Source organism: Trichechus manatus, unplaced genomic scaffold, assembly GCF_000243295.1.
Source record: "Trichechus manatus latirostris isolate Lorelei unplaced genomic scaffold, TriManLat1.0 scaffold00063, whole genome shotgun sequence".
In the NCBI taxonomy this organism is placed as follows: Eukaryota; Metazoa; Chordata; class Mammalia; order Sirenia; family Trichechidae; genus Trichechus; species Trichechus manatus.
The window spans coordinates 5,399,997-5,426,455 of record NW_004443999.1 but is presented as its reverse complement, the minus strand read 5'-3'; the positions used below and the strand labels follow the sequence as shown (position 1 = coordinate 5,426,455).

At 39.1% G+C, this 26,459-nt stretch overlaps 1 protein-coding gene across 20 annotated transcripts in view; it reads left to right on the top strand.

The window, feature by feature from the left end:
- Window positions 1-26,459, top strand: part of TCF4 (transcription factor 4) — a 391,702-nt gene that overhangs the window by 327,410 nt on the left and 37,833 nt on the right. For all 20 annotated transcript variants that reach the window (XM_004379247.2, XM_023733972.1, XM_023733966.1 and 17 more), the window contains 3 exons: window positions 2,515-2,620; window positions 6,681-6,814; window positions 19,529-19,661. In XM_004379247.2, the coding sequence (XP_004379304.1) occupies window positions 2,515-2,620; window positions 6,681-6,814; window positions 19,529-19,661 (373 nt within the window). The remainder of the gene's footprint in view (window positions 1-2,514; window positions 2,621-6,680; window positions 6,815-19,528; window positions 19,662-26,459) is intronic.

The following is a 26,459-nucleotide window of genomic DNA, read 5'->3' as shown; positions in this document are numbered from 1 at the left end:
TGAAGACTTTCATCTTACTTAAGTAGTCTTTATTTGGCTAGAAGCCCTGGTGGCATAGTGGTTAAGAGCTACAGCCGCTAACCAAAAAGGTCAGCAGTTTGAATCCACCAGACACTCCTTGGAAACTCTATGGGGCAGTTCTCCTCTGTCCTCTAGGGTCACTATGAGTAGGAATCAACTCGACGGCAACGGGTTTGGTTTCGTTTTTGTTTTTTTTAATTTGGTTACTATATCAGGAAAATAGAAATCATGTAGTCTAACATATCCTAAATAAATTTTTTAACCCCATAGATAGTTTCTTCATGAATTCGAGGTAAGTAGTCTTACCCTTAGATCTTTGAGCTTGATCATAATTGATAACCAAAGTAATATCCTTTGAAATGACCAAATTTAAACCAAGTTTTTTTCCCCTTAAATCTTAAAAGAAATAACAGGTAATTCTACCTAAAGGGAAAAAAAGAAGAACCTTGTTAGGTGTCATCAGATGGTGTTTTCATAATAATATACATGTTTAAATGTAATATATTAGCGTATATAATTAAAACAATAATTATTAAAAGTATTGGTTTCAATTGTTTTAAAACATCTGGTGATTTAATTATATGGGTTAGAGTCTTATTTTCAGTTTTATATAGTAAATACATTTATTTCCGATAATTGAGCGTAATATATAGTACACTTAGGTTGTATTAATGTCACTGACCAAATAGCGATCAGATTATTAGTGCATGTAGATAAGTTATATTGTTATTATGCTCTTTCTGTCATTAGAATGAGATGATATAATCATTAATTTCCTCTTTTCCTAGAAGGTGATGGTTTCCTTCATCTTAGTCGCAAGACCTCCTTTAAATACATTTGGTAGTATTTCCTGTTGGTTAGTTGTATAGTTCTCAAGAAAATACTGGATTTTGCTTGAGAGGACTTTGGGTTTTGATTTGTTTTTGGATTTCTGATTTACGTTTTATTCTATATTGCTGAAAAAGATCCTTGAAAACCGGTTTTTCCTTTATTGTAAGCCCTGAGGAAATAGTGAGCTCAGAAGCAAATCACTGTTTATACATTTAAAATGTGAAGAAAATTTTTAAAAATCCCATGAAATATAGGGCTTATATCCCTCCGTGACTTCGGGAAATTCCTGTTTTCTAAAGTGTGAGTGGGTTTCTCTGGTTGGTTTTCGTTTTGTTTTATCTCCAGGACCTCCCAATTTTCAAGGGCACCGAGGGGCGTATGTAGCATTTATTTGATGTATGTCTGCCCGTATGTGTGTGCATTTTTCCCACATCTGTCTCTGTGGACTTATCCTTTGTGAAATCCTAAACCTTGTATTAATGCTTAGTTTGTGATTCGTGGTGTTCTGAGAGCAATTATATAATTTTTCTTAGGGTGTTTATTCGATGTGTGCTGTTTAAAAAAAGGGGAGGGAGAGTTATTTTTTGGTAACCCTGCAGTTGCCTTTTTATTGGTGAATTTCTCTTTCTTTTACTGTGACCTGTGAATATCACTGTAGGCTCACTGCCAATTTTGTGAGCTGCTGCCTGCTTCAAAATGGAGGCAGGAAGGTATCCATTTTCATCAAGAGGATGACAGTGTTTCAGTCTTTCCGACCATCTGGAGAGAGGAACTTTTGGAGCAAAAGAAAATGGGGATTAAAAAAAAAATTATATTTAGCAAAAAAGGCAAGGGGGAAAACCAATTAAAGTTAAACTATACCTTATGAATTTATGCTTTTCTAGTATGCTGTCTTGTTTAAATGAAACATAAACAAGAAAATACACAGGCTAATTATAAAGAACTAGTTCCCCAAGTCTCCTGAGTATTAGTAAGCGAATGTATGTAAATCAGGTTTTTGGCACACTTTATAAGTTTATTGCACACACAAATATAATAAGTACTAAAAAGGAGGGCTCCCCCCCTTCATGTGCACACACTGATTGTTGGTGGTCTTATGTAGAGCCAGGCTTTTAATGGCCTTTTTCATGCATCTCTGCAAAAGGCTGACACTATGGGATTTAATATTCTAAGATATATTTATCATTTTCTGTGGCCTGGATGTTCCTCTTTCTCTGCCTCTCTCCCTGTCTCTCTCTGTGTAAAAGTGAAAATTTTTTAAAAAAGAGAGGTTTGATGGGTGTTTCATGGCCATGGTGCATCTGTGTTTATTTAAAAAAAAAAAAAAAAGTATGCTTAAACTCCCAGGACCACCCTATGGGCATTATGCAGTGTATTTACAACTGGACATGGTTGCACTATTCTTGTCTATAACTGGAAAATAGCATACTTGGTTATCTTTTAAGCCTTAAAATTTTATTTTCCATTCACGTAAATATACTGGGCTTTTGTTGTTGTTGTTTTGTATTCTGAAAGGAAGGAGCAGTGCTTCTAGGCTTTGCTCAGATTTAGACTGGACATGGTAGAAATTGAGCATTTTATTCCTGCTTCTTATATAGTAGTGGACCTTGATATACTTTGGTCAGTGCAGAAGGCAAAACTAAATCGGTTCTCCTTCCTCAGGTTTATGCCCCATCAGCAAGCACTGCCGACTACAATAGGGACTCGCCAGGTTATCCTTCCTCAAAACCAGCAGCCAGCACTTTCCCTAGCTCCTTCTTCATGCAAGGTAAGATGCTGCTTCTTCTCCTACAGGAAAGTCACAGGACAGAATTTTCCTCAGTCTTTAAAAGTCTTGCATGGGACAAAATACTGCTTGAGTGATATCCAGTAAATCATATGGTAGGCAAATGCAGAGCCTTGGTGGCGGAGTGGTTAAGAGTTCGGCTGCTAACCAAAAGGTCGGCAGTTCAAATCCACCAGCTGCTCCTTGGAAACCCTATGGGGCAGTTCTCCTCTGTCCTGTATGGTTGCTGTGAGTCAGAATCGACTCAACGGCAACAAGTATGCAGATGTAGCATACTGGATGACATGCTCTTCTTAGGAATTGAATTCATTAAAAATAAAAAAATTAAACCATTACGAAGACTTTCTCTCATAGTAAAGCCTCTTGAGCAGTGATGATTTAAGATCAGACTGATCTGATTCACTTAGAATGGATGCTACTTGGGTGATGGCCTTCCATAACTTAACCACTTTGGCTTCTTTACCATCTCCAAGAAAAATGAGTATCTGTGTTTCAGCTCAATGTATATTTTGAGCATTCTGGACTTAGCTAAGTGGGCACAAGTCATCGTCATGTATAACCTTACATAAAATTTTCAGCTAGTATCAATTTGTGGGTAAGAATAAGAGTCCCGTTTAAGATGACACCATCTATCTAAAGACCGAGTGCTATTTTATTGTACAGCAAAACCTTTATCCCAACATGCTAAGTGGTTTGGGGTGAAAGATCCAATATTGTTTTAGGAACAAATGTAGAAAGTTAGAGCTTCATGGTAGATAAAGTTTATTTATTCTTTTAGTTGTCCATTTTCATTAATGAGATACAGATGGATACGTGGTCCCAAAACTTATTGTCTTGCCACTGGTAGCACAGCCCCTTTCCACTCCTTGAAAAAGACCAGGATGGTCAAAATGACAGCAGCTACTTGCAGGAATGGACCTTTCAGATGGTACAGCTAAGGAGTCCATCCCTGATAAGCCTATGGCATTTTTAAAATGAGATAATCTCTTTCCTAAGTTAATAGCCTGCAATTTAGGTGTGGCATTCACCTAGAAGCCTTGTACGCAGAACGTTAACTCTTTGTTGTTTGGGTTTGAAAAACAAATGGAGTGTGCCTTGGCAAAGCGCCCTAGGACCTCCTTCTCTGTGCTGCTCTAGGAAGGGCCATGTCCAGGCTGAGTGTGCACTTGGGGCAGTGAGCACCAGAGGAGCAGCCCAGCGTCCCTTTTAGATTACAGTGGACACACTCAAAATCATCCCATTAAACGATTTTCTTCCCCTCAGAGTGTTAGCTCTTTTAGGTCATTAGTTCACGTATGAAATTCCATTAAAAATCTATGAAAATGGTTCCTTGGAAATAAAGCAAAAAAACCCATTGCCGTCAAGTCCAGTCCCAACTCATAGCAACCCCATAGGACAGGGTAGAACCGCCCCATACAGTTTCCAAGGCTGTAATCTTTACGGAAGCCGATTGCCATATCTTTCTCTTATGGAGCAGCTGGTGGGTTCGAACTGCTGACCTTTCGGTTAGCAGCCAGGTGCTTAACCACTGTGCCATCAAGGCTCCTTCACCTCGAGAATAAAAAAAAAAAACCCACTGCCACTGAGTTGATTCCGACTCATGACAATCCTATAGGACAGAGTAGAACTGCCCCATAGGGTTTCCAAGGAGCAGCTGGTGGATTTGAACTGCCTACCTTTTGGTTAGCAGCTGTAGCTCTTAACCAGTACGCTACCAGGGCTCCATAGGGAGACATTATTCTATACATAGTGGAGCTCATGTTCATAGGGATCCTATACCTTTGTGGCCTGTCCTAGGTGTAACCCTCAACTGAGAACAGCAGGTTATGTCCCCTGAGTGTGTTCTGTGCCATTACAAAGGCTATAAATAGCAGCCAGCAGCTCCCTCTTTTGTGAGCAGTGGGAGAAACTGTGCTACCAGAGCTTATAGAGGTTGTCAACTCAAGGATTCATCTCTTAAAACACACTTACATTGAGAAAATTGACACAAGGACAGATTTCTTCTATCTGCCTTCAAGGGGGTGGCTTGCTTGATTTTTGCAAATTATACGGGAAACCAGGTATATTAAAACAATAGGGTCTTATCCATAGCTGACTAGGCAAAATGTAGGGAACAAATTTGCTTTTCTGCATATGATCCTTAAAAAGAAAAAAAAAAAATTGTTTTTGAGTTGACATTCATGATGAGCACAATTAATTTGCACACGTCTAATTCTATTCTTTCAAAACAACATTATGCTAAGATCATGGGGATGTGATAAATATTAATTTCCTCTGAAAAGCATAATTTATGTAAAATACGTATTTTATAAGTCTACATTGAGTTAGAGTATTCTGTGTTAACAAATCCTAAATGTATTGCCATATAATACATCACATTGTCATACTATTTCAGGAGACTCTCGTTCAATGGTATATGTTTTCAATGTATTTGTCATATGTACCATCTATTTTAAATGTGAGTGGTCTTGAACTTCATGTTTGAATTTAAGGTGACATCTAAACTCCCCTAATCCAAGACTAGATCTAAAGCATTAAGTATTTTTCTTAAGTTCTGTATTTTAACATTGTGGCCACAAAAACAGGTGCAACATGGTCCCATTTCAAGCTAACTTCCTTCTGTAGAAAGGTACATGGCACCCTGAAAATTCAGGTCTTGAAGGAATATGCAATTCAGGGGAAGATATTCAGAGAGTGTCTGGAGCTTATTTTAAACTCACTACTGTGGCCTCTTATTTTTATCTTCAATTTCCATCTTCTAGTTAAAACTCTTAAATTGTCAAAATCACAGACATGATTTTGCTTGTGGAGTTCTTAAAGAAAGAAATCTACAGATTATTCCTACCCGTTCTGAAAATATTCCAGTTTTCTGAATTCTAACTTCTAGATTTAGAAACTCAGTGAAAAAGAGCTTCATGAAATACAGTGTCAGATTTAACTTGCCTATTGCCTAAATTTTTAAAAACGCCCTTATTAAATAAAACATTGCAGTAAAAATAATTATATTTTCCAGGAGGCAGTACATGTTGTACATTTAACAAACAGTATGTGATGTGGTATACACGTCCAGCACTCAATAATTTTTGTTAAACTAATGAAAGTAGTAAAAGATGAGCAAGTTCAGCAGTAACATAGATTGCTTTTTTCCCTAAGTTTGAGAATCCCAAACCAAACAGTAACAATCTCTTAATACTAACCTTTAGGCCAGCAGGCCCAAAGATGAAAAGAAATCTATAGGAGTGTTTTAAATATGGTATTAACAGAAGGTTAAGAGTAGGCTTACAAATGATCCATCATATAATTTTATTCCTCTTTTTAACTCATAAATAGTTTCATGAAATTCATACGCTCTCAAAATTGTCTGTAGCATAATCTCCACCTTATGATACGTGTGTACTCCTTGAATTGCTACTGAAAGCTTATGATCATTATATACCAATATACCAAAAGGAAAAAAAAAGGACTATCTGTTTGAGACTCTTCTTCCCTACATACCGTTTAGTAATTCCCTTTTTTTTTTACTGTGTATGTGACAAAAATGAAATCCAACCTTTCAAATCTGAGGTATTCTTTTTTTATTGTTACTTATTTCTTTGTACGCCTTTAAAACTGTAAACTTGCCAACCTTATAATCTCTTAAATACTTACGTTCACCCAAAAGTCTAGGAACAATTTAACTTTCGGTTGGTTGTTATAGGAAAAGAGGTTAGGAAACTTTTGAAACTGCTTCCTTTAGCATAGGTTACCTTGCTGACTTTACATGGTTCTTTGCAGAAGACTTTACGTGGTTCTGTGTAGAAACATGCTCTGTTCTTTTCCAGTTGAATTTTTACAAAGAACATTTTAACTATGTGAAATGTTTGTTTGACATTGTAGAGCCACTGTGGGGAAAATAATGACGACTGTCTTCTGATGTAAGCAGCTAACCAGCACAAAGCTGAATACACAGCAGGCAGTCATTTTTAAGTATATGAAAAACCCCTATTTTATAAGGCCAGGCCGAATGCCTCAGAGAAGTCCTGGTTTTCTTTGTCGCTTACAGATGGCCATCACAGCAGTGACCCTTGGAGCTCCTCCAGTGGGATGAATCAGCCTGGCTACGGAGGAATGTTGGGCAATTCTTCTCATATTCCACAGTCTAGCAGCTACTGCAGCCTGCATCCACACGAACGTTTGGTAAGGCAGCATTACATGATGATGGAGAGAAAGCCAATTTATTAACTTTCATCACCTGTCTACCTGAATGTACACAAGAAGTCTGTAAATCCATGCAAAAATGGTACACACCCATTACTCTTCCAACTTTATTGTTACTTCGATCAAAGATATAACCTAATCAGATCACCTTAGAAACCCTTCCAGATTCTTTTTGTCATTGTTCTTCTGTTTATTGTTTTGTCCTGTGCTTTCTTTATCACAGCATCTGCTTCCTTTGGAAGATAAATACACACACTATTTGAGTCACAGGATTTTAGTTAAGGCAGTTCCTTGTCGTTTTTAATCTATCTGTAGTTATGAAGGGCACCTTCAGGGGGAAGGGTGGTAGGAGTGGCCCTTAAGAGGAAGTGATGAAGAATGTGACACCTGTGTCACGTATGGGCATTTCTGTTTCCTCTTGACCAGCTTGTGTCACTGGTGGCAGCTTTTACCCTTGTGACACACCCAAAGGAAAGAGCTCATACTTTCTACACGCTCTCATCAGTAATCACAACTATTGGGTGCTACATAGATAGGATTCCCAATTTCCAGTACTTTGGCTTTATTTTGACATCTGCCCCCACCAGTCTCCCAGTTATACTTTGTTTTGCCCCACTGCAGTTGAAAACTGCTGGCCCATGGAACACTATCTTTTTTTCATTACTAAAAGTGAAGGACCCACTTCATCTCCATTCCGCCCATCACCTACATTCATCCATCCTATATGTCTCTTTATCCCAGAGAAGAGAGACTCATATGACTTTATTCTAGCCACAGAATCCAGAATCCAATGAAGAATTTAAGTCTGTCATTAAACAGAGGAAAGAGAACTTCTAGACCTGTACCATGGGAGGCAGATAAGATGGGACTTGAGTTCCTTGTGCAGTAATATAACTTAAAAAATTTTATGATCTTCTAATCCTACAAATAAAAAGGGATATGGCAAATCCAGTGATCCTTAGTGGTATTTATACTACTACACCTCATCTTGTAATTTTCCCTTTTTTCTTCTACCAGTTGCCAGATGTATGTTTCTTTCTCTGTTCTTATATAGGAGAAAATGCTTTCTAGATTTTTGTAGTCTTTCTTCTTTCTTTTGCCCAACCACTATAGACATAGAAAAGGAGTCTTATCATACTTTGACAACCAAAGGAGTTCCAGACGTTAAGATTTCCGATATCCTTGAAAACACTTACTTAGTGAGTCGTAATGACAGAGACACTATCTTATGGTCAATTAGCCTGTCCATTCCTGAGAGGCAAGTTATGGAGGTGAAATAGGCCTTTTTGTATCATCCCCCAAGTCTGAATGTGTAAATCACAAACTATCTCAATTTCAGCACATTTTCAGTAGATAGCAGATGTTTTACTTTCAAGTTTACACTTCTTACCACTTCCCAATCCTACCTTTCACTTGGAGGTATTAGAGTAAAAGAAAACTTAGGGAAATAATGACTATTATTACTCTAGAGTTTCTTTGTAATTAGCATTTTATTTCTCTACCATCATTTTCCTCTTCCCTAGGGACCCATGATCAGAGTTACATACATTCTATACTTGATTACAGACAAAAGATTTCAACCCTATACTAATATGTCAAATTCTAATCCTTTTAAGAGCTGTCGTTTTGATTTTTATTTTTCTTCCCTCCTGTCTTTATTTCTTTCCTTTTCTGTCATGCCTCAGAATTTTGAGTTAGGTGACTTGCTACCATCCCAATCAAGTCAATGCATGGGGGCTGTCTTTCAAGTGTCCTCAAATGCATCAAAAGCATGATTTTGAAAAGGAAACAACCGCATTTCATTTAGGAAAAGTTTTGTTGAACCAAAACAGTGTTACCAACCAGGAAGAAAGATCATTTTGAAGGAGTAATCTAGCAGGTTGCATCAGAGAGACTTTTTGTAGTGCCATTTATCCATCACAAAACACAGGTTTTTCTTTCTTAATACGATCAGTAAGCAAATTCTGGAGATTAGGGTTTTTGTATTAAAGGATAAAGGAATGAGGTCTCTGGCAATGCATCCTAATGAATTTTCTCAAGGATAGGAAAACTATTGAATTATTAAATCTAGTAATCATTGTAATTCCAGTATTTAACCATCTAAAAATCTCTAAGTGACTTTCAAGAATCTGAAACTGATTGAAAGTAATTTGAGTATACAGAAGGAAGTCAGTGTTTCTTTCACTTGAAAATAATGGTAGTAGTTTCTTACATTTTTAGTCGATACCTTTGGCCAGTCCCATTTTGAACAAAGAGATAATTTGGCAAAAAAGAAGAGGACTTTCCCAGAATTTTTTTGTGTATAATTTGGCAAGTTAGTATTATCTCCAAAGGAAAAGCATTTTAGAAACATGATTACCATCATAACTTTATATCATGTTATAATACAGTGTATAATTATAAAGCTTAAAATCTACATATTTCATCAGCAACTGTGAAGTCACCAATTTTAATTCTTTAAATTCCCTGTGCAGTTTCACCTTCGATGACAGAATCTCACAACTAATCACTACTATGTTGCAGATACAAAGTCATTCAGATGAACGAAATTTGCGGTTAAGCTTTGGAATGGGTTTTTGTAGAAGATTTAAATTAGGGATGACTTGGCAGAGTTCTTTTTAAAAATAGGATAGAGTCCTCACTGTCTGACATGGTTTAGGCATGGTCTTTAGACCACAGAACGAATAGTCTTATGAGAGTAGAATTCTAACATAAAACAAATTCTGCAGTCTTTTATTTTTCTGTTAATATAAACCCTTAGCCCATGATTCTCACTTGAGCCTGATTTTACCCTCCTTCCCTCCTAGGGGTACTTAACCATGTCTGGAGACATTATTGGTTGTCACAACTGGGAGAGGAAGAGGTGTGCTACTGGCGTCTAGTGGGTAGAGGTCAAGGATGCTGGTAGACGCCCTGCAGTGGACAGTCCCTTACAGCAAAGAATTATCAGACATGAAAGATTAATAGTGCCAAGGCTGTGATACCCGGCCTTAGCCTAAAGCATGATTTTATAGCTCAGCTGCTAACCAAAAGATCGGCAGTTCAAATCCACCAGACGTTCCTCGGAAACCTGTGGGACAGTTCTGCTCTGTCCTATAGAGTCTCTATGAGTCAGAATTGACTCAATGGCAACAGGTTTGGTTTGGATGTGCTGTCAGTTATTATCATTTCTTATCTTTAAATTATTAACCCCATGAGTCAATAAAAGCATCACTAATAGAAGCTCTTAACACCACTTATTATGTCAGTAAACTCCAAATACACCATCATTGGGTATCATAAGTAAAAATAAATAAGGAAATAGCAGGCATATAAAGCCATGACACTTAATGCACTCCCTTTTCCCTTTGTAGCAAACAGGACAGATAGTATTAATAGCTGAAGTAAGAGAGACTAAAAGGACCTCTTAGAGTTGATCCCTAAATCCTCTAAAAGAGACATTATTCACATATCACTAATATTCTCTCTAGTGCATTTATTACATCTTTGAGTGACAGTAGTTTTTAAGACACTTTTCATTCTAAAATAATCTAGTTGTAAATCTCATTAATTTCAGCATCTAATTTTCTGTGAGTCTCTAAAAATAACTGATTTCTGTTATTGCATTGGCTTCCCCATTAAAAGCTATGGGGATTAATTTTTCTTATTCTCTAAACTGTCAGTGTTAACCCTTCATCTCTCAAATCTAGAATTACTACCTATTTTACACAAAGATAAAAGATTCCAAAAATTCTCACTAATGTGATTTTTTTTTTCCTGTCACATCATCTCATTATTATAGTTATTTAATTGTTTTTAATATTTGTTTTCCTCTTTTTTGATGTACACATACTTTGGGCTTATTTATAGTTTCTCTATTCTTCGGAAACTCAGCACGGACTAAGACTATAGAAGTGACGTCAAACCATCTCTTTTTCTTCTTTTTCAATATTCTATTTCTTTTTCTCTATTATAATCTTTAGCTCTAGAGCAGAAAAAGCTCTTTTCTGCTCTTCTCAGTTTGGTGTTCCATGGCTTATCCAGTCTTTCAGATCAGCCGTACTATAGAATGGCCCCACTTTATCCTGGGAAGACAGGCCTGACGATCTGTTTGCAAAATATCATAGCCTTGAAAACACTGTGAAGCAGTTCTATGCACAAATTGGGCCCATAAATCAAAATTGACTCAATGGCAACTAACAACAACAACAACAACATTCTTTGGAGAAAATTTCGTGTGCTACGGAGTAGTGTCTAAGTTACAAAAAAAAAAAAAAAAATGAGTTCAGTTGGTGGCATAAGGAAAATTTTGGTCAAGTGAAGAGATCCAGGAAATGAAAAAGCTTGAATGTCATTTTCTTGGAAACTTGGAAGGGTTTAAGGGCATCATCTCAACTTTTCACTAAAGTCCTTTAAGTTGGACTGTTTGAATGGACAGAGGTAATATTTTCAAAGATAATATTTCAAATGGTATTATTGACAGTCCTAGCTCTAAAACGTAGGCTCATTTTCTAGACTATTTCATTGTCTCTCAGATAAGTAATATTTCAGTCCACTATTTCTTGAACACCAACTGAAAACCAGTTGTTCATTGAGTACATATGTAATGATGTGTTCAGAAGTTAGCCACAAGTTGTGAGATGCAGAGGTATGAGCTCTGCCCCTTCCTTAAGTGGTTTAGAAAATAGGTGGAAATACACTTGAAAGAGCAATGAAAGGAAGCATGTAGTTAGGTATTAAATGGCACAGTACAGAATGTAAGCGCATTAAGGATTCAGAGAGAATAAATCTAGGAAAAGTTGCAGGTAGTAAGGTGTAGTGGTTAAGGTTGTGCATCCACTTAGCTGGGCCATGATTCTCAGTGGTTTGGCAGTTATGTAATGATGTAGTCATCCTCTATGATACGGTATGATGTGATCAACCAGTCAGTTGTAAGGGGAGTTTCCTCGTGGGTGTGGCCTATATCCAATATATATATGGATACTCTGGCAAAGCTCCCTCGCTTGCTCTGGGTCCTGTATCCGGTTTGTTTTCATGTGAGCTCCTGTTCTTGGAACTTGAGCCAGCAGCCTGCCATCTGACCTCCCAATCTTGGGATTCATCAGCCTCCACAGGTATCAGGAAAAGCCTCCAGCCTGATACCTGACCCACAGACTTACGACTTGCCAGCCTCTACAACTGCGTGAGCCATTTCCTTGAGATAAATCTCTCTCTCTCTCTTCATATATACACACACACATATATATGTGTGTGTGTGTATGTATATATATATGCACAAATGGTTCACTTACGCTTCTCTAGAGAACCTAGCCTAAGACATTTGGTACTGAGAATGGTTCTAGAGAAAGAAAATCATAAAGATGAGTTTTTTAGATTGGTTCTCAAGTCTGACTAGTCTTAAAGGCACTGATGACTCTGCCTCCAGTAGTAAAGAGGGCTCTGCAAATCCATGGTGTGAGGTGGCAACATTAATACACAAAATATCACCACCCATAGATCAAGTATTGATGATAAGTAAGGCTCTGAGTGATGACATGTTTGATACTTTTCTACAATTTTGTCAGAATAAGAAGTATAGGGAAACTGGTTGGTTGGCCCTATTTTTGCTAGACAAAGTGGTCAAAAGAAACAAGATTAGCTCAGGGCTTCAGTGTCATGGCTCAAGCATCACCTAACATACCTCACCCTTGCCACTTGTGCCCTGAAAGAAAGCCTTATTTCTTGTAGTAACAGAGCTGATATTGCTGAAAACCACACCCAGAGTCTTATTGTAAGAGTGGCTGAATTACAACACCAACTGAATTCCCAACCTCAAATGGTGTCTGAAATTAAAGTGAGGGCATTGATTGGGAAGAAATAGGATTCTGAAACTTGGGATGGGGACATATGGGCAGATAATCAGGAAACTGGGGGCATTGAGCCCCTAAATTCCATTGATCACTCCTGTCAACAGAACCAGGTCTCTTGCTCCAATCTGGATTACTCCATCTTTGTCTGCTAAGCCACCCTCCCAGTAAAACCATTATCCCTCCACCCCATCTGTGTCTGAAGAGCCTTTGTCTGCGATATTGCCTGGGGATCATCTGAGTCATCACCTGGGGCAGCATCTGAGTCATTGCATGGATCATTGCCTTGGGCAGATGCTTTACAGAACGTTGTTAAATATTCCCAGGACCCATCCCGACCACCCTTTTTTGCTTCTAGACTTATAACTAGACTTAAGTCCCAGCAAGCCCCAAAAGGTGAAGTACAAAGTGTGACCCAGGAGGGGGCACGCTGTACTCCAAAAAAAATACTTGACTTTTCTAATAAGTACAGACAGAAACCTGGGAAATATGTGTGGGAATGTCTGTTAAGGGTGTGGGATAATGGTACTAGGAACATAAAGATCAGTCTGAGTTTATTGATATGGGCACACTAAGCATAGATTCAAGCCCTGGTGGTGTAGTGGTTAAGAGTGAGGCTGCTAACCTAAAGGTTGGCAGTTCAAATCCACCAACCCCTCCTTGGAAACCCTATGGGGCAGTTCTGTTCTGTCCTGTAGGGTCACTAGAAGTCGGAACCAACTTGACGGCACCTAACAACAACAAGAAGAAACACAGATTCTTCATCAATGTTTCAACTTGAGAGGTTAGGAAAGGACCTAATAGTTTATTTGGTTTGGTTGCTGAAGAATGGACACAGTGGCCTACACTAAATCAAGTTGAATTACCAGACCTGCCTTGGTATACTGTAGAAGAAGGTATCCAAAGACTTAGGGAAATTGGCATGTTAGAGTGGATTTATCAGATTAGACCACAGATCCATCCATGGAGTGGCCACGGAATACACCTTTACCGCAATGGTGAGGAACAAATTTGTGAAGAGAGCCCCGGCATCCTTGAAGACTGCTGTGATTACTATTTTGTGTAAGTCATGTTTGACAATGGTAACTGCCCTAACTGAATTAAGACACCTAACTACAATGGGGCTGATTGGAATTTGTGGTGATAGGGGCCAAGTGGTGACACTCAGTCAACAAGGAAGAGGTGGACGTAGTTACCGTAACGGACAACAGAGTCAAAGCAGTCATCAGAATGGTCTGACCTGTATGGATGTATGGCGTTGGCTACTTAGTCATGGTGTTCCTAGGAGTGAAATAGATGGGAAACCTACTGAATATTTACTTGATCTGTACAAGTAGAAGAATTCTAGGTCAAGTGAAAGACAGTCTAACTTGAATTGCCAGAATAGAGAGTCATGGCTCCTCAATTCAAATCCCAGACTTGAACCAGTTTACAGACCCACACCCTTGAATGAAGGGGAGGCTGGGTCCCCTTGAAGAATAACCACACTACAGTGCCCCAAATTTATACTGTTAACTTTTTTCTCAGCCTTCCCCAAAGGGATCTATGGCCTTTCACAAGAGCGACTATTCATTTGGGAAAAGGAAATAATCAGATTTTGTGGGGATTAGTGGATATTGGCTCTGAACTGACACTAATTCCAGGAGACCCAAAACATTGCTGTGGCCCACCAGTCTGAGTGGGGGCAAATGGAGGTTAGGTTTTTAATGGAATCTTAGTCAAGATTCATCTCACAGTGAGTTCAGTGGGTCCCTGATCCACTCCTATAGTGATTTCCCCAGTTCAGAATGCATAATTGGAGTAGATATACTCAGCAACCCCCACAAGGGATCCCTGACAAGTGGTGTAAGGGCTATTATGGTTGAAAAGTTAAGTGGAAGCTATTAGGACTGCCCTTACCTAGGTAAGTAGTAAGCCAAAAGAAATACCACGTACCTGGAGAGATTGCAGAGATTATCATCACCATTAAGTACTTGAAGGATGCAAAGATGGTGATTCTCATCATATCCCCATTCAACTCGTGTATTGGCCTGTGCAGAAAACAGATGGATCTTGGAGAATGACAGTGGATTATTGTAAACTTAACCAGGTGGTGACTCCAGTGTCACCTGCTGTCCCTGATGTGATTTCATTGCTTGACCAAATGAATGAATCTCCTGGTACCACATATGCAGCTATTGAGCTGGCCAGTGCCATTTTCTGGATTCTGGTTTTGAAGGACCACCAGAAGCAGTTTGCCTTCAGCTGGCAAGGCCAGCAATACACCTTTACTGTTCTGCCTCAGAGGTATATCATCTGTTCAGCACTATGTCATAATTTAGTCCACAGGGACCTTGATCACCTTTCTCTTCCACAAGATGTCATGCTGGTCCATTGCATTGATGACATTATGCTGATTAGACTTAGTAAGGAAAAAGTGTCAATGACTCTCAGCTTATTGGTAAAACATTTGAGTGCTAGAGGGTGGGAAGTTACTCCCACAAAAATTTAAGTGCCTTCCACCTCAGTGGAATTTCTGGGAGTCCAGTGGTGTGGGGCATATGGAGATATTCCTTCAAAAGTGAAAGATAAGCTGTTACATTTGGTTCCTCCAACACCTAAAAATGAGACACAATGCCTTATGGGCCTCTTTGGATTTTGGAAGCAACATATGCCTCATTTGGGTGTGTTACTCTGGCCTATTTATCAAGTGACTCAATAAGCTGCTAGTTGTGAGTGGGGCCCAGAACAAGAGAATGCTTTGCAAAAGGTTCAGACTACTATGTGAGCTGCTCTGCCACTTGGGCCATATGATCTGGCTGATCCAATGGTGCTTGAAGTGGCAGTGGCATATAGAGATGCTGTTTGGAGTCTTTGGCAGGCCCTCATTGATGAATCCCAGCTCACACCCTTAGGATTTTGGAGCATAGCCCTGCCATCCTTTGCAGATAACTACTCTCCTTTTGAGAAACAGCTTTTGGCTTGTTACTGGGCCTTAGTAGAGACTGAAAGCTTAACCGTGGGCCACCAAATCACCATGCGGCCTAAGCTGCCCATCACGAACTGAGTATTGTTTGACCCACAGAGCCATGTAGTCAGACATGCACATCAGCACTCCATCATTAAATGGAAGTGGTATATACGAGATAGGGCCCAAGGCGGACCTGAAAGCACAAATAAGTTGCGAGAAGAAGTGGGCCAAATGCCCATAGTCTCCACTCTTGTCATATTACCTGTAGTCTCCTAGTCTGCACCTGTGGCCTCATGGGGAGTTCCTTATGATCAGTTGACTGAGGAAGAGAAAGCTCATGCCTGGTTTACAGATGGTTCTGCGCAACATGCAGGCATCATTTGAAAGTGGACAGTGGCAGCACTGCGGCCCCTTTCTGGGACTTCCCTGAAGGACAGTGGTGAAGGGACATCCTCCCAGTGGGTAGAACTTTGAGCAGTGCACCTGGTTATTTACTTTGTTTGGAAGGAGAGATGACCAGATGTGTGATTGTCTGCTGATTCATGGGCTGTGGCCAGTGGTTTGGCTGGATGGTCAGGAACTTGGAAGGAACATGATTGGAAAATTGTTGACAAGGAGGTATGGGAAAGAAGTATGTGGATAGACCTCTCTGAGTGGGCCAAAGAAGAGAAGATGTTTGTGTCCCATGTAAGTGCTCACCAAAGGGTAACCTCAGCAGAGGAGAATTTTAACAATCAAGTTGATGGGATGATGCCTTCTGTGGAAACTGGTCATCTTTCTCCAGCCACTCCTGTCATTGCCCAATGGGCTCATGAACAAAGTGGCCATCATGGCAAGGATGGAGGTTATGCATGGGCTCAGCAACATGGACTTCCATTCACCAAGGCTAACTTGGCTACAGCCACTGCTGAGTGCCCAATTTGCCAGCAGCAGAGAACAACACTGAGTTCCCAATATGGCACCATTCCTAGGGGCAATCAGCCAGCAACCTGATGACAGGTTGATTACACTGGACCACTTCCGTGATGGGAAGGACAGCATTTTGTTCTTAGTGGGTTGTACACTTACTCTGAATATGGCTTTGCCTCCCTGGACACAGTGCTTCTGCCAAAACTACCATCCGTGGACTCACTGAATGTCTTATCCACTGTCATGGTATCCCACATAGCATTGCCTAGGATCAAGGAACTCACTTCACAGTAAATGAAATGTGGCATTGGGCCCATATTAATGGAATTCACTGGCATTACCATGTTCCCCATCATCCTGAAGCAGGAACGATGGGATGACCTCCCAAAGACAAAGTATGGCGGCAGCTAGGTAGCGATACTTTGCTGAGTTGGGCAGTGTTCTCCAGGAGGCTGTGTATGGTCTAAACCAGCATCTAACTTACGATGCTGTTTTTTCCATAGCCAAAATTCACGGTTCTAGGAATCAAAGGGTTGAAATGGTAGTGACACCACTCACTATTACCCCTAGTGATCCACTCTCAAAATTTTTGCCTCCTGTCCCTATACCCTATGCTATACAGGTCTAGAAGTCTTAATTCCTAAGGGAGGAATGTTCCCACCTAGAGACAAAACACAGATTCTGTTGAACTGGAAGTTAAAAATGTCACCCTACCGGTTTGGGCTCCTCGTGCCTCTGGATCAACAGGTAGAGAAGGGCGTTACCACATTGGCTGGTGTAATTGATCCTGACTACATCAGATTGGTGTTGCATAATGGAGGTAAAGAAGAGTATGTCTGGAATACAGGAGATCCCTTAGGATATCTGTTAGTATTACCATGCCCTGTGATTAAAGTCAATGAAAAACTACAGAACCCAACTTAGACATAACTACTAATGGCCCAGGCCCTTCACCAGTGAAGGTCTGGGTCACCCCACCAGGCAAACAACCATGACCAACTGATGTACTTGCTGAAGGTAAAAGGAGTATGGAATGGGTGGTGGAAGAAGTTAGTTCTAAATACTAGTTACAACCACGTGACCAGTTACAGAAATGAGGACTGTAATTGTTATGAATATTTCTTCCTTTTATGTGTGTATCAAATATTTTTGTTTTCCTCACTTACAAAATATGAGATGTAAACGGGGCCAGTGCATTTACAGTTGTATGCATGTTATCATGTTAGGCGCAAGCATGACTTTGTCTTTATTTAGAGATTGTGTATGGTTTAAGATTTGTACAGGTGACAAGTTGGAAAGGGGTGGACTGTGATATATATGTATACATATACGCTTCACTGGTTTTGTTCTTTAGAGAACTCAGCCTGAGACATAAGGGAAACCTCAAGAAGAGATAGGACTCAGGATGGGCCTCACAGAATGAGGAGGGACACAACAGGAGTCTAGGGTTTAATTCCTTGTGAACAAGTGCCTGGGGCTTTAAGCACCCTTGACTATCAGTATCCTATTCAGTCTCTAATTTTACATCAAACAATTTTAACAGCATCTCCAGTAACGATATAATAAGGATCCATATCCCATTAGTATATACATATGTGGAAGTATATATTTTAACTTAAATGTTTCTTTTATATATTTCTGATATATTCACATGCTTATGAGAACAACTTTCTAAGCTACTTTTTATCTTGAAAAGGATACATCTCTGTAAGCAACCATGTCCCTTTAGTTATCTACCCCTTCCCAAACAGATGGTTCAGTAGCAAATAATTTGCCAGCTTGTGGGTATTGTGATATACCTCCAGAAAAGTAGCTTATTCGAACAACTAGCATAATAGCTGAATCCAAAACCAAGCCTTAAATCAAATGATTTTATAAAGATGATGTTCTTATTTCATAGTCAGCAATATAGTGGATTGCTAACAGAGAGGGCTTACAAAGAAAGAACTCAAATTGAAACAAGTCATTTTCAGTTCATGTTGGTTCTGATTTAATTAAATATAGTCATTGATTTAAAACTTTACATATTGACCCTTTTGAGAGGAGTTTGTTTGTGGTTTGTGTTTTGGTTTTTTTTTTTTTTTTGCCATTTTGTTCTTACCGGGGTTCAGAAAGATCATCAAATTTGGCAGGAAGAAGATTTGAGACAAGTTACTATTTGTTGCCATTTAGTGTCCAAGGTCAGAGGGAAGTGTAATGTAAACCCTCTGGGTTATGATATTGTTTTATTCATTATATAGTGAAATCTCTCTCAGTGGATCAGTGTTGTTGTTAGGTGCCATCAAGTCGGTTTCAACTCATAGTGACACCATGCACATCAGAACTAAACACTGCCCAGTCCTGTGCCATCCTCACCATCATAGCTATGTTTGAGCCCATTGTTGCAGCCACTGTGTCAGTCTGTCTTGTAGAGGGTCTTCCTCTTTTTTCCTGACCCTCTACTTTACCAAGCATGATGTCCTTATTCAGGGACTTGTCCCTCCTGATAACATGTCCAAAGTACGTGAGACAAAGTTTTGCCATCCTAGCTTCTGAGGAGCATTCTGGTTGTACTTCTTCCAAGACAGATTTGTTAGTTCTCCTGGCAGTCTGTGGTGTATTCAGTGTTCTTCGTCAACACCACAATTCAAAGGCATAAATCCTTCAATTGATCAACAGACCCTTCCTCCTTGCAAAAAATAGTAAAAATGGTCCTTTATGCTCCTGAAATCTAGGAGATGATTTTAAGCAGTATTTTTCAGATTTAGAGATTGTGATTGTTTGTTTCTCAGCATCTTACATTGCAATTGTATTTCTCTACATTTGATGCAAATCCAAGCTATGTATTTATGTATTTTATTATTTGAAAAATGAAAGCTCTCCAATCTAAGCAAGATGTATTCTTGGGTGTTTTAAACATATGAAGGTTACCACCATTGCAAAATAAAGAGTTCTCAAAGAAGTATTAATAAACTAACCCACCAAATTATTTTGTGGTTGAAGATGACCTTTTTCTGCCTCTTGCTACAGACCTATCCATCACACTCCTCAGCTGACATCAATTCCAGTCTTCCTCCGATGTCAACTTTTCATCGTAGTGGTACAAACCATTACAGCACCTCTTCCTGTACGCCTCCTGCCAACGGAACAGACAGTATAATGGGTAAGTCACAGAAAAGCCAATTCTGACACCGACAATCAGTGTCAGTGTTTAATGATGAAGGAACTCTTTTCTTCCTCATAATTGAACAGCAGTTAGGCACTGAATATTTGTCTAATAACTGAATGAACAAACAAATGAACCAAACAGAAATAGCCATTGGCTTGACCATAATCGCTTTTTTGTCATCAAGGAACTAAATTTGGCTATTTTGTCCATTGCAAGTCTTTAGATTGAATAAGGGTCTAAATAGACCAAAATGCCCTTGCTTCTCACACTCTGCAACAGTGCACACAGTGAATTTCATGTAAGATTAGCCATTTAAGACTAGTGAGATAGGAGGCATAATAGCTCTTCATAGTAGTTACTGACCACTTCTCAAATTCCAGTCACTGTGCTAAGCTCTGAAGTATGACGGGCCACTGTTTCTGAAGACTAGTTCATGTGAAATTCACAGACGATTATTAATAATTAGAAGAGCTTCACCTTCTTGAGAACATGGCATTGGGGAGTCCTTCAGAGATGAAGTGTTTTGCTCACTTATGGGAGAGGAGAAAGTGAGTGCCTGGGCGTCAGTGGGCTAGAGCTTATTTACTGCTGTTTCTCAAGCAAATTGACTAACTAGTTAAGGCCTGAGAAGAATGCTGCTGCGTTGTGAACTGAGCCATTGTCCTCTCATTTTTTTACATTGTTCACTGTGATCCTCTCCACGGACTGTTCCCTGACCAGCACCAAGCAGGATGTCCAGCCAGTCTGAGAGGGAAGAGTCCAGGTTGGAGGAGTGGGCAGCCACCCCCTTCTGAAGCTACCTTTTCCAACCATGTCATTCAGATGACCAGCATAGCTTGAGGCTCCAGGTTAATATTGAAACCTCAGACTTCACTGCTTCACTCACTCTGGTTCTAGCTCAAGCCCGCACCTTGCTTGGCCTTAACCTCTCTCTCAGTGGGTCACTGGTACGAACCCTTCGGGTGTGTTTTAGAAGAATATGTGATGGAATAATGTTGGTGCTAATCCCCTTTAGTTCTTCCTTGTTTTTTCCTTTTCTTTAGATAGTATATAGAACTTTGGAAAGTGGTGTGAATCACTTCTGTGGGAGAGTTTACGTTGAAGGAGAAGAGATGTGTTTTTAAATGTTGCAAATATAATCTCTGCCTAAATAATATACTCCCTGCTTATTCAGTAATATATTTCACACTTGAGATGAGCCATCTAACAGCCCTCACTGTCATTCTCAACTGAGAACCAAGTTTAGGAAAGAGTTTCCATTTTTGTAACTTTTCATAACAAAGCTTCTACAAATGTGTTGCATCCATTTGACCTTGGAGAACTATGGACAGAGGTCACATGGGGAAGTTTTGTTAGCTAATAATGCCACTTTGGCAGATTTTAAAAACAAGAAAGAAGGAACTGCAGAACTGAAAGAGTGAGAAAAGCATATTTCACGTTAATGTGGTTTGCCGAATGGAAAGCCCCATTTCTGCAGTCATGAGGTTTAGTTATTAAGGAGGATGACTAGCCATTCATCTACTTACACGGCAGATTTCCTGTCTGCTTTTGCTTTGAGTCGTTTTCTTTTTTTAGGAAGATATGAAGGTGAAGCAAAACCTTGAGTTGAGGAAAAGATATTTAGACACTGTTTGAAAAAAGATTCTGTTAATAATTTGCTAAATAGTCTTCCCCAGGGGAGAGACACTGCGACTTGGGAAGACAGGGATATTACGAGGTGGTATAATCGGTTTTAGTGAGCTATGGTCATCACAGCCGAGAGTCTCCATGTGAATGTGATTTGCTTTGTTGAAGCTGGGCGGTTCATCATTAGCTTGTGGATGAAAGGACAGTCTGCTCATTTGGTCTCGGCAGAGTGGAGTGACTTCTGCATGCTTGTGGGCTCAGCGACGTACTGTTTAAGTGGAGGGAGCATCTAGACTAAAATAAAACAAAATAAGTAATTGAAAAAGGAAAAAGTATGAGATTTTTGGAACTCAGAAAAGGGCTTTTTAGAAACAACTTAACTACATAATTATTTTCACAGTAACGGGTGTGCTTGTCAAAACCCACTAGCAGAATATGAGAATGCCTTGTAATCTTTTAGGGAAGTAAGTAGACGTGGTAATTCAACTTTTTGGACGAGCAGACCTTTATTAATTTGCATAGATACAGATATTATTTTAAGGGAGAATATTTTAGAAACATATCCTCTGATTCCTTAAGCCAAAATGCAGAGGGAAATTTTAAGTATGATAATAAGCTTCAGTGTTGCACAGTGTCCGAGTGGCTCATGTTTCTTCACACTTTAATTCTCTTAGGCTGTGGTTTGATTTTCAGAGTGTGGTAGAAGTCAAGGATGGCAGCGTGTCTGTATAACAAGAAGAGAAGCTTTCTCTTCTGATGTTAGTGATACTTTCCTAACAAACAGTATGGATTAATAGGATACATCTGTAGACTTTTGAAAATATTTGGCATATACTTATACTGAAATGAAGGAAATAAAGAAATATTACATTGCCTGTATCTCAGAGAACAAACAGAGCTAATTAAATAATTGGTAAATAGGGAACACAGAGCCTGACACATGTTTGAGATTACACACATGATTCTGTAGAAAATGACTGTAAGCAATACTAATGCCGTAAGAATGGGGTTCAAGCAGTAACACATGGACATCACATTTTTCAAGTTTTCTTGGTGAAAAGTTGCAAAGCAGTGCAATCTTTTCATAGACGGCGTTGATGTCATAGGACGCTGCTTTTTTAGTGCAGAGGAGGACCACTGACCCATCTCTCAGTTTCGTGTTATAACGTGTCTCCCTGGTGGTCAGCGATTGTCCTGAACTGATGATAGAACAGCACAGTGCGTGTGAAGTGTGATGTAAGCTCTAGAGCTATCAGAAGGTAGTCTCCCTGGAACCACATTCCTGGCCTCTCGTTCCATCCTCTGCATCTCAAAGATGAAAGATGCCCCCTGGGGTTTGGGGGAGCTTTTGTTTTGTTCAGCTTGGGGGGGTGACTGTTGTTTCTTGTTTTGTTTTCTAATGTTTTTTAATGCCCAATATCAGTTTTTGAGAAACTCTTAGGAAGGATGATTCTTCCTCAGATTATATTAGTTAGGGATTTTTTAGGCAACACATTGATCTACAGATTTTTGAGAGAAATATTTTACTTGTGGCATGTTATATCCTACTTCTCTTGCAAGCCTGGCCAGCAAGCTCTGGAGATTGCATTAGACATTTCTGAATTGGACCAATTCTTTAAGCACCCCGGAATTATATGGATATAACGCATGAGAGACAACATTGATTAATAGTAGTTCAACGGGAGTAGCCCCCAGTAAAGGAGAGGCATTAAGTCAAGGAGTTTCAGGAATTATCCACATCCGAGTCCTTCAGCTTTATTCCAAAACCTCTTTTGAAGTTATGCTGCTAGGTGTAGCTCAGAAGCAGTACAGCCTATCGACTCTGTACCTGAACATGAATATTGAGGAGGAAGTATAGTCATTAGCTACCTGCTATAGATAATAGGAAGGAGCCCTGGTGATGCAACCATTAAGCACTCAGCTGCTAACCAAAAGGTTGGTGGTTGAAACCCACCCAGGGCCTCTGCAGGAGAAAGACCTGGCAATCTCCTTCTGTAAAGATTATAGCCAAGAAAACCCTGTGGGGCAGTTCTGCTCTGTTACATGGGGTCAGTTTGAGTTGAAATCAACTTGATAGCACCTAACAAGAACAACATAGAGAATAGGAATGTATAGAGGCTGGTAGCCACACACATTTTGCTATCCACCTATTTCCCTTCTATCTGTAGTGACATCCAATAGCCCTTCTTGGCCAAAAGGAGTGAGAAGACCCCCTCCCATAGCTCAAGGATGAGAGCGCTCCATCTCCCCATTGGGTGACACCATCTGTATAAATTCATAATCCCCTTGTGGTTTGGGACTGCACACCCTCTCATCTCCTCAGAGAGAATTGGGCATATAACTAATGTAATAGTTATAATAACTGTTATTGTTTTATTAGTCTTTAACTGGCCTACTCTCTAATGCATGGTATTTCCCATGTTTTTAAACCTCAAACCAAACAGTGTTGAAGGCACAGGCCTACCAAGATTGATTTAACACAACATATGCTAAAGATTACCCTGGAATATCTATCTGGTTCATGAATTAATCTGGTTTACAAGTTTCACTTCTAATGACATGTTTGTCTGACATGATGCATTTTGGTATGTGGCTTTTCTAGTAGAAACATTATGTCCTTTTCCCCTTGAGGACTTGGTTTCACAGTAATTTTATTATTAGAGTAGTCACATAATATTCACTTTGTATTTTACAAGAATCGTGAGCCTTCAAATACAGTTGGGTGATGAACAGGCCCAGAGAGCATGGGAGTACTGTGGATTTTATCCCACAGTGTCAGTGCCTCTTAGTTGAAAAGACCACCAATGCAGAACAGTAAACAAGTTGATTTAAATTTTCTTGTCCGTTTCCTGCACATGGCCATGAGGCCTAGCCCTCCTGAATTCCTAGAAATCTTTCCTGCTAAAAATTAATGCATTGTAGCCTCTATTGGAGGTTTTACTTTAAGACTCTACATAGTGGGAGTACTGGAAACACTCCCTTTTTTGTTACTTTATAGACAAGCTCACGCAGTTGTTGTGCTGCTTCTAATACCATATTTCCACGGAAATAACGCGTGCCTTCTACGTTTGTTTGCCAATCACACCCCCCCCCCACAAGATATTTTCATAAGTGCCGCTATGCCAATTACATGTGAAAAAAAAAATTGGCATAGCAGTGCTTATGAAAATACCTCACAGGGGGAGGACGTGATTGGCAAACAAACACAGAAGGTACACGTTATTTGCATAAAAATATGGTAGTTTAATAGGAGAATCACTCAGACTTAGTTCAGAAAATTCTAAATATTAAACAGTCATCTGCTCTCCACTAGAATTGTACTTCTTATCCCTTTGACATCTCCACGGTGTTCCCTTCTTGAGGTTATGGGTGTGCAATAAAGGAGTAACACATTTTCCAAATTCTGATTTTCAGTAGTTTGTCCCCAGGCACCACCACTCCTGGTGTTTTATTTAGGGTGTGTTCTAATGGGATTTGACATTTCCCCATAGCGGAGACTGAGACAGAGGGTGGTCTGCCATGTGCTAAAGATATGAATCCCAGCTTTCTGCTCCATCTTCTAGCCAGCTACAGCACCTGTGTTCAAGCCATCTGAACAATAATTGGGTGGCTGGCAATGTCAAATCCTCCTACAAAATTACAGTTCTCTTAATAATTGCTCATCTTGTATTCATATTTATGTTGCGGTTCTACATAGAGACTGATTATTTTTTCTCTTGAGCAGGAGAAATTGATTTGAGCAAAATAACCTAAGATATCAATCCAGTCTTTACCAAGTAAAGGCAGTAGTTTTCATCTTTTTTCTGTTATCTGAGCATTTTTGTAATATATGATATATATGAGGCGACAAAAACTCATGCCTAGAATAGTAATCAAATCCTGGTACATTAAAACTGTAAAGTTGAATTTGATGAGCACAAAGTTTAATAACTGCAAATGTTTTGCTAAAAATGACTCATTTCTCAATACAAAAAGAAATTATGCCGTTTGAAAATTAAAAATGTATTTACTTTCTGATTATTTATACTGCTTGATATATCATTCATACAAATAAAAAGAGAAATCTTTAATAGAAAGACCCATGTAGCTTAACATGTTTGAGGAATCTTGAAAATATGTCTTCTTCAACATTTCCTGGAGCAGAACAAAAGGCATTCCAAGTAAGGGCAAACTGGCCCCCATAAACTGCTTTGAAATTCAAGCCCTTGGGTTTGGCTCTCCAGCTGTTGGAAGGTAAAATGGCTTCATGTGAAAAAATAGTCTGTGTTATCAGTAGCTTCTATGAGTAGCCTTTGTAGTTCTTTGAAACGTTTTCATGACAACATGAGGTAAGGAATTGATTCTGTTTTTTATTCTACTTCCTGAGTGTTAGTATCTCCCTCTACAAAACGGACACTAATGGAAAGGTTGGTTAGAAAGGTTTGGCGTTATCGAATATTGCTAAAGAAATAACAACGAGCATATCCTGTCTCTTCTAAAATGTACCTTATATCAGGTCTGATTTATTTAAGTGTTCCTAAAATATTTTTTATTGGTTTTCAATTCTTCCTGTTTGGCTTCATGAAAGTATATACATGTATCTTTAAATTTATAATCTTCACTTTGAAGTTGCTCAAAGGAGAAAACAATCTTTTGAAAACCACTTCTGTAGCAAATTTTACCTGTAAGTGAAACAGTCTCGCCCTTTTTCGGCATAGGTTCCTTCTTAGGTAATACAGCTGTTCCCAGTTTGGCTCTGAATTTCAATTATATGAAGATCTATTTTTAAATCAAGCAGATATCACAAATTATTTTGATTGCCAAATCTAATTTTGAGGTATATAGTAATGAAAAGACAATATTGAGAGAGAGTAACCCCCAAATACAATGGTAATATGTGCTGAAAAAAATGTTAGCACTGTCTATATTTTCAAAATTTTTATTACTTTCTCTTTAGAATAGCTTTAGTTTTTAAAGAACTCCTTAATATGAGCAGATTTTCTTATTTTTTTACTCTAGATATAATTTCAGTTAACTTTTATATTAAATATTTTGAATACTCATGATATCTGGCAGTTCTTTCCACTATCCCTATTGTGTGGTGTCTTTCTTATGTCAAATTTGCTTGTATGTATAATCTTAAGTACTAATAGCCAATGTATTTTTTTCCTTTTTTTATTGTAAAAA